Raw genomic sequence first — 8,306 nt, 5'->3', positions numbered from 1 at the left:
TTTGATCTGTTATTTCACAAATCAAATTCAAATCAAAATTGGGAATTCCATGTTTCACAAACTTTTTAACTTATATAAATGGAACTCATAACATCTGATCTCGTAATTCAAAACTAAAACACATAATTTTCACATTGCATTTTAAATTACCAGTGTCCATTGTTGTAGTATCTATAAATGTAGTTGTTATGGTTGAAGTGGTCTCCATCATAATAGTAGTATAGAAAGTCGTGTTGTGCCCAATATCTGGGGGAAAAAATCAAAACAAATTTGATAAATACTTAAACAATATACAATTAATCACACACACACATACACACACACACCCACCCACACACTTCCATTACCTGTTGCCATGTCCATGGTTGTAGTTTCTGTGGTTAACATCGTCTCCGGAGTGACAGTAGTATAGGTAGTGTTTGTGTTCCTTACATCTGAAAAATATTGATGCACTGTAAACCAACAAAGCTACAATTATAACTTATGTAAACAAGGGAAGGTGTAAATGTATTTACCTGCACAGTACGCCAAAGAGCAGAAATCTGGCTTTATAAACTCATAAACATAATAATTGCCAGAGCAGGCTTTGACTTTAATGGGATTGGATTGGAAATAGCAGCAGTTATTGCTCCAGTGACCGCAGACGCCTCGAGTGACCACTCCATCCTCAACTGTTGGATGTCCTCCGTTCAGCCACAGTGGAGCGTGAGTGCCACAACTATACTCATCAACACATGTGTCTGGCATCTGAACGCTCTGACTCTGAATGAAGAGACGGTACCAGCCGTTCCAGCTGACCTCACAGTCACACATTATTTCAGAGGAAATTTGATTGTTGGTGGCTCTCCATGAATTATCCAAGACAGTGTAGTTGTAACAGGGGTCAACAGGGGGAGCTGTTGTGGGGGGGGGAAATTCAGATTAAGTCAATTTCTACTATATACCTATAGTTTTTTACTATTGGATTAGTTATAAAATCTTAAACCAGTTTTTGTGTATGAGCATCTCGTTTACATCATTTAACATTGTCAAAAGGAAATGAGCAGTAGACCTTAAGTCCCATTGTACTGAACTTATTACTAGCAGTTTGACTTAAGAATGCTTTCTCTCACTCTATACTTTGCCTTTTTACTATAACTCACTTAGTTATAATGGTTGCTTTTTAAAAAATTTTAACCAATCTTAAAGTGCATATCTAGACTCAGGGGCGCCAATTTCTACCGTGCTCCCCTAAAAATGTGTGATTAGCTCTGTGATCGCCTTAGTCCCCTTTCAAACTCATATGAAAATGGCAGCATGCTTCAGCTCCTCCATGTCTTTTAGTCTGCATTATCTTGCGTGTTCTTTAATCCGCAGTGGTGGCCAACACCAGAAGCAGAGGACAAGGTGTGTGCATTTATTGATAGATTGTTATGAAATATGCATCTGTGCAGTTCTTTGTCATAAATGCAGTTTACATAATGTGATGCCAGAGCCATAAATGATGGGTTCCCATCCACTGTAAAAATGTTATCATTGTGTTCACCTCTCATCACACTACAGTTGTCTTCCTCCAGTGAAAATGGAGTGCTTCAGACCCATTAACACATACTTTAGTTGAAAATTTTATATTTAAATTAAAATGGATTATTGTGGATGTGTGGCATTAGATTAACATGCAGTCATGCACATAAATAATTTAACACAATCACACTGTAACAATGAATTATTTGTTTAACCTGGTTGCCTTAAAATTATGAGTTATTTTTAAACCAATCAAAACTCTTCGAAGTGTTACTTTTTAAATTATTTTCCAAAACCAAACTACTTTTTTTTTTTTTTTTTTACTAGTATAATTGTATACATTTCAAAAATATATGGTAAGTATTAAACACAAATAATTGACTGCTCTCATTCCATTTACGTCAGTATTTAGTAGATGCACCTTTAACAACATTACAGTCTTGAGTCTGTGTTCTCTATCTATATAGATATTTCACATCTGGCAACAGTTACTGTAATCTTCCCCCTATGCAGAACCATTCAAGGTCTGTCAGATTGCATGGATGGAGATTGGGATTTGACAGAATTTTTTCAAGGCCTGTAAATCAATTGAGATCTGAACTCTGACTTGGTCACTCAATGACATTATTATTGTTGGTGTTTTTCAGCCATTTCTGTGTAGATTTTGGCTTGACATTTAGGGTCATTGTCTTAATGGAAAACTAACCTTCCCATTGCAGAGAATATCCGTTTCTTAATTATTGATAAAACTGTATACTAAATGATTCCAGTGATTTGAAAACGTTCTTGTATCCATGCCATGGATAGCAAAGCTACCAAAAGTTATTTTTTTTCTTCATGATGTAAATTATGCCAAATTACTGACTCACCAGCTAAAATCAATTGAAACTCCCTGACTACACACAAGTGTTCTATTATGTGTACTATTTATTATTTGTCACATTACAGGGGGTGAATACTTAAGAAATCAATTAGTTTGAATTTGAGATTTTAGGATTTTAAATGTACCCAAGCTAATTTTTGGAACATTTCTACTTTGCTCCAATTCATTTCCCCAGACCCTTTTTACTTTTGTGATTGAAAACAATGCAGCTGCACTTATAGGACCTATCTTGCACCCAGCGCAATTGACTTTGAACACCAACGCATGTATCATTCCTATTTTGCACCCGCGCACAGCGGACTTTTCCCTCCACAGATGCACGTCGGTAAATTAGGGAATGAACTTGCCCTCGCAGGGGCGGGTCGGCGCAAAGAGGAGGCGTGTTCCGGCGCAAAAGTTCCCTGGTGCTATTTTCCAGTTTTAGAAAGCAATTGCGCCACTGACCAGGAAAAAAACTGTCTAAAGACAGTGGCGCGTTGCGCGTTACTGGTATTTTAAGGGCGCGTGCTTTGCCATAATGTAGCGTGTTAACGCGCATCCACTTTGATTCTCTAATATAAACAGACGCAGCAGTTTTCATTTTTGCAAATCATACATTATTACAAGGAAAAATATTAACACACGAGGGAAAGTGAAGATGTGAAAAAGATCTAGATTTAAAAAAAAAAAAATCTAGATTAGGCTACACATTTACCCAAATTATACGCCTGTTTAACCGTAGCTAATTTGAGTGAGTTTCTCCCATCATCCCCAATGTCACTTCTCTGTGTTTTACGGTCCTGACGAGAACGTCGGCCTCCTCGGCTGTGAACCGCTCCTGGCGTGCGCCTGGCAACCCCCCCGTTATAATAGCAATCCGCCATGGAACTAGCGCGCCGGCTCTTAAAGGGAATGTGAGAGGACGCTCTGATTGGTTTATTTCACGTTACGCCCAAACCACACCTATGAATAATGAAGCTACTTCAGACCAACCCCTTTTAGATTTGTGCCGGGCGCAAGAGTCGTTTATCCCGCCGGGAAAATAGCAACAGCGCCCGGATCCGCCCACAAAGTTACTTGCGCTTTGCGCTTTGACACTTGCGTTTCAGATCGTTAAAATAGGGCCCATGATCTGCAAACGACTCACTAATAGTGATGATGCAAACCTTAATCAAAATCACAGCTGCACATTACACACACATACTTTACAGGTCAACAAATTGGATCTGATCTGAACAAAAATACTTCAGAAACATCACATTACCAGTCGTAATAGCCATGGATGTCATTTCTATAGCTGGGGTTGAGATGGTATAGGTGATATTGATGTTCCTTATATCTGACAAAAGTAAAGAGATAAGATCAAAATGAAATCAACAAAAATGCTATTTTGACTTAATTATGTAAAAAAAGAGAAAGAAAAATGGAAATATATTTACCTGCACAGTACGCTAAATAGCAGAAAGATGGTTTCACAAACTCATAGACATAATAATCTTCTGGACAGGCTTTGACTCTAATGGGATTGGATTGGAAAGCGCAGCAGTCATTGTCATAGTGACCGCAGACATCTCGAGTGACCTCTCCATCCTCAACTGTTGGATGTCCTCCGTTCAGCCACAGTGGAGCGTGAGTGCCACAACTATACTCATCCACACATGAGTCTGGCATCTGAACGCTCTGACCATCAAAAAAGAGTCGGTACCAGCCGTTCCAGCTGACCTCACAGTCACACATTATTTCAGAGCGATATTGGTTGTTGGTGGCTCTCCATGAATCATCCAGAGCATTGTAGCTGTTGCAGGGGTCAACTGTTATGGAAACATTAAAATAATGTTTGTAAATATTTGTAAATTCATATTTCAATGCTACATACCATTATTACACATACTATTTAAAATTAGATCAAGAATGAGCATCTCTTTTCTTTTAGCTGTGACAAAGGTATACAGCCTAACATTTAAGTATTGATAAGTATTGTAATGTGTTGGTTGCCTAATGTTTTAAAGTATTGAAATGTGGAATGTTATCAACAGATACCTCAATATATCAACAGTGACAGAATGATTGACAGGCCGGTTTGTGGTTTCACACCTACACTATGTGGTTTTCAAGATGAAATCCTATGACGCAGTATACAACCCTTTAGATACGTATACACCGTATTGTGATTCTCAAAAATATACTTTCTTGTGACAAACAGTACATACTTTTAGACCATAGTTTTAGGGCAAATTGCAACACAGCACAATTTTTTTTCATGATCCGTGCATTTATCTGAGACTTAAATTATTGCACTTTTTAATAAACTATAGTGGGGAACTTCTGATTCCATTTACAGTTTTTCCTCAATCTTTTTTTTGCATTTCTCCATACTAAGGTCCTTACTCTTTAAAACTATTAATTCATTGATCCAATCGGACTCTTACTTTAGCCAACAATTTTTAATGCAAAATGTACATAAAGTGCCGACTTTTCAGCTTAAAGTCTCTGTACTATTGAAATAACATGTTTATCATAAAGTTCCATAATGAAGATCTTTTTTCCCCACATGCTTTGTTTGTCTAATAGAAAGCTAGAGATAGAAAGGGGAAGCAGTATTAAAACTGGTGAAGATGAAGTAGAAGATGAATGAAAAGAATTACCTGATTGTCCATCAATTATTTTACCTTTAAAACAAACAAATAAAAAATGTAAGAACAATGATTTTATTTTGAAAGATGATACAGTCAATCACTTATTTGAATATACTGTAACATCATTCCAGCCAAATTAACTTAAAAGATGTAAAAACACTCACCAAACAGCAATATTGAAACACACAATGAGAATGGAAAACTCATTGTAATAAACAACACCTCCTGCATCTGCACACATGAACATAAACATGTGAAATATGTGTTTCTATATTTATTATATTACATTTATTGTTGTCAACACTTGGGAAAACAACTTGTTATTATAAAGTGTTACCAAAACCAATATTACAAAATAATTCAGATTTACCAAAAGCAGATTACTGAAAGAGTAATTACAGCTCAAAGTGATCAAATAAACTCAGTGACATTACCTGATACAAAATGTTGCTTCACAAACTCCAAAACACAGCGAAGCTTAGTTAATCCAGTTGCAGAATGAAGAATGAACTACAAGCCTCACAATCTTTTGACTGTATTAAGTGTGGGTGGACCTTTTCTAGATGGGTTGTCAACTCTAACAATACCCCACCTCCAACAACAACATTTCTTTCCCCATGTTATAAGACGCCAGTCGTTTAGCAGGTGTTCAAATGTTTCTTTGTAGACCTGCTACTCAGAAACATTTATTTTTAGTCTTTAAATAGATGAACGTAGATAGAATTGACTATCAAATTAATCTGAATTATAATCGTTCCCAAAATCTTTACAGTCTCTCAGCCTGTTTTACAGTTTGTTTTTACACATTTAGTCAAACTAAATTCAATCTTCTCAAAACAGTTAACAGAGCCACTTGAAATGTTTGTAATTTTCCTAAATATTATTGTAAATATTTGATGGTTTAATACAAATTACATAGCCTACATCATTTAAAAAAATAAAAAACAATTTACACAAATTTATCCTATCCAAGTTTCAATTGTTAACACAGGCAACTACAATTAAGCCATACGTCCACAAAGTACATTTTATTAAACTATTCAGAAAACAATTATGATTTCCCTTTATATAGGAAAGGCGAGTTTATTTATATAGCACATTTCATACACAATGATTTGACGCTTGAAATGAACAGAAGATGCAAGTGCGAGTAAAGGAGGTTCATTGGAAGCACAACAGGAAAGTTGTCAGATGAGTAAAGTAACCAGAACAGTCTCTGTGGTAGCGCAGGAATGCAGGTGGACAACCCGATCTTCTGAGGAAGGTAATGGAGCCAACAGGAATCCAGTAACCCAGAATCTCCGGGGCTTGAAGATATGAGTCCTCCGGGAAAAGGCAGCTGGACAGAACAGGTGAGTAAATCCAGAGCGAAACAGGTAGAACACGAAGACACGAAGAAGACCAGACACTGCACCGGGAAACATGCAACAAAGACAAGACGAAACTGTGAGCCTAAGTAGGCGCTGCTGACGAGCTGCAGCAAAATATAGCGCTATGTGAGACCAGGGTCTCAAAGGGACAGACAGTAGTTGGAGTACCCCATCTGGGGGTCGATTAGGCGTCTTACCAGTGGCGCAAGCCAAAACAAAACTGCAAGTGTCACGAGCCATTAATGGCCACCATTGTTGCTTTACCAAAAGATTGGTGCGGTTTACTCCTGGATGACAAGCCACGTTGGAACAATGACCCCATCGAATAACGTCAGACCATAACCCCTCCGGCACAAACAATGGACTCTTTGGACAACCGGGCGGAGGCGTTACCCCTTCTAAGGCCGTCTTGACCTTCGATTCGACCTCCCATGTGAATGTGGAGATAACTAGTGTCTCGGGTTAAACGCACTCGGGAGCAGACGGGCGTTTGTATAGATCAAAAACACGAGATAATGAATCGGGTTTTATGTTTTTGGAACCCGGGCGGTACGAGAGGGAAAAATCAAAATGGCCGGAAAAAAGTGCCCAACGAGCTTGCCTGGAGTTGAGTCTTTTGGCAGATCATATTCCAGGTTCTTGTAATCGGTCCAAACGATAAAAGGTAACCCCAAACCTTCTAACCAATGACGCCACTCTTCCAACGCTAACTTGACTGCCAACAACTCTGTTACCAATGTCATAGTTATGTTCGGCAGGTGATAAACGGTGGGACAAAAACGCGCAAGGGTGCACCTTGTCATCTTGTCAACGGAAGAGCGTTGGGAGAGAACTGCACCTACCAGGGGCAGGGCCAATCAAAATGGGGGCAGAAACAAATCAGTGCTTTAGGTTGGTGAATGCAGCTTCCGCTGTATCGGACTACCTGAACGTCGTTCTGGGGGAGGTCAAGGCAGTCAGAGGAGCGGTTAGTTGGCTGAAGTTGAGAATGAATCGTTGATAGAAATTGGCGAACCCCAGAAACCTCTGTAGGGCCTTGCGGGAATCTGGAGTTGGCCAATCTATCACAGCCTTAACCTTGTCAGGATCCATACGCACTCCCTCAGAGGAGATGATGTAACCTAGGAAAGGAACAGACTGTGCATGAAAAGCGAATTTCTCCACCTTGACAAATGTGTCCACCTTGAAGCACTCGTCTGACGTGCTGAACGTGTTCCTGGAGAGAAGAAGAAAACAGCCCGAACTGGACAGCCCGAACGTTATAACCAGATATTAAAATGGCCCCTGGGGGTGTTAAACAGTCACACACCTTTTTGCCATTCCTTAAAAAAACATAGTACATACCTGTCATTTCCAAGGTGTTTGATTTTTCACTTTACCAATGCTAATGTGAATGTTGAAAAGTCAGCAGGACTCATCAGTTGGGCATCTGGTCCCTGAAAAAAACAAACAGCTGTGAACATGCTGATATCAAGAGAAACTACTAGGGCTGCACGTTTTGAGGAATATATTTTAGATTTGTTCTGGTTAAAATAGCTTTTTAAAATGTACAAAATACACACACATATATATAATAAACACAAGGTTTGTTGTGCCTTGTAGGCATATACGTGCAGGGCTGCGTAAAATAATAATAACAATAGTATAGCAGGCATCGTTAAAAAGGAAGACTTCAGGAACACTACACTAGAGAAAAATATATTGATTATCATATGTTACTTCAAAAGTTTACAATCGAAATGACGTTATGAAATGAGATTGGAGTAAAAACGTGAAGCCTAATGTTTGGTGCGTTTTGCTTTTCAAACGCACAGCGCGACTGACTCACTAACAGCGCGTGCAGAGAACATTTATTGAAGCATCGCGCAACAGGTTTGTGCACCGCGGCAGCGGTCGCGGCAGCTGTGGTGTGAAGCCCTCATCGTGTGAAGACCG

At 38.9% G+C, this 8,306-nt stretch overlaps 1 protein-coding gene across 1 annotated transcript in view; it reads right to left on the bottom strand.

Annotated features, from left to right (window-relative positions):
- The window catches only part of LOC306989703 (uncharacterized protein), a 33,966-nt gene extending 28,455 nt beyond the window's left edge, over positions 1 to 5,511 (bottom strand). Inside the window, exons 1-8 of the mRNA XM_079595623.1 lie at positions 5,436 to 5,511; positions 5,166 to 5,232; positions 5,011 to 5,034; positions 3,805 to 4,176; positions 3,630 to 3,704; positions 516 to 896; positions 348 to 434; positions 151 to 246 (exon numbers count right to left, since the gene is read on the bottom strand). Of these exons, the coding sequence (XP_079451749.1) occupies positions 151 to 246; positions 348 to 434; positions 516 to 896; positions 3,630 to 3,704; positions 3,805 to 4,176; positions 5,011 to 5,034; positions 5,166 to 5,232 (1,102 nt within the window). The 5' untranslated portion in view covers positions 5,436 to 5,511. The remainder of the gene's footprint in view (positions 1 to 150; positions 247 to 347; positions 435 to 515; positions 897 to 3,629; positions 3,705 to 3,804; positions 4,177 to 5,010; positions 5,035 to 5,165; positions 5,233 to 5,435) is intronic.
- Between the last annotated feature and the right edge of the window lie 2,795 nt (positions 5,512 to 8,306).

The sequence above is a fragment of the Phoxinus phoxinus genome (assembly GCF_949152265.1).
Source record: "Phoxinus phoxinus genome assembly, chromosome: 21".
In the NCBI taxonomy this organism is placed as follows: Eukaryota; Metazoa; Chordata; class Actinopteri; order Cypriniformes; family Leuciscidae; genus Phoxinus; species Phoxinus phoxinus.
This window is presented reverse-complemented; position numbering and strand designations above follow the sequence as displayed.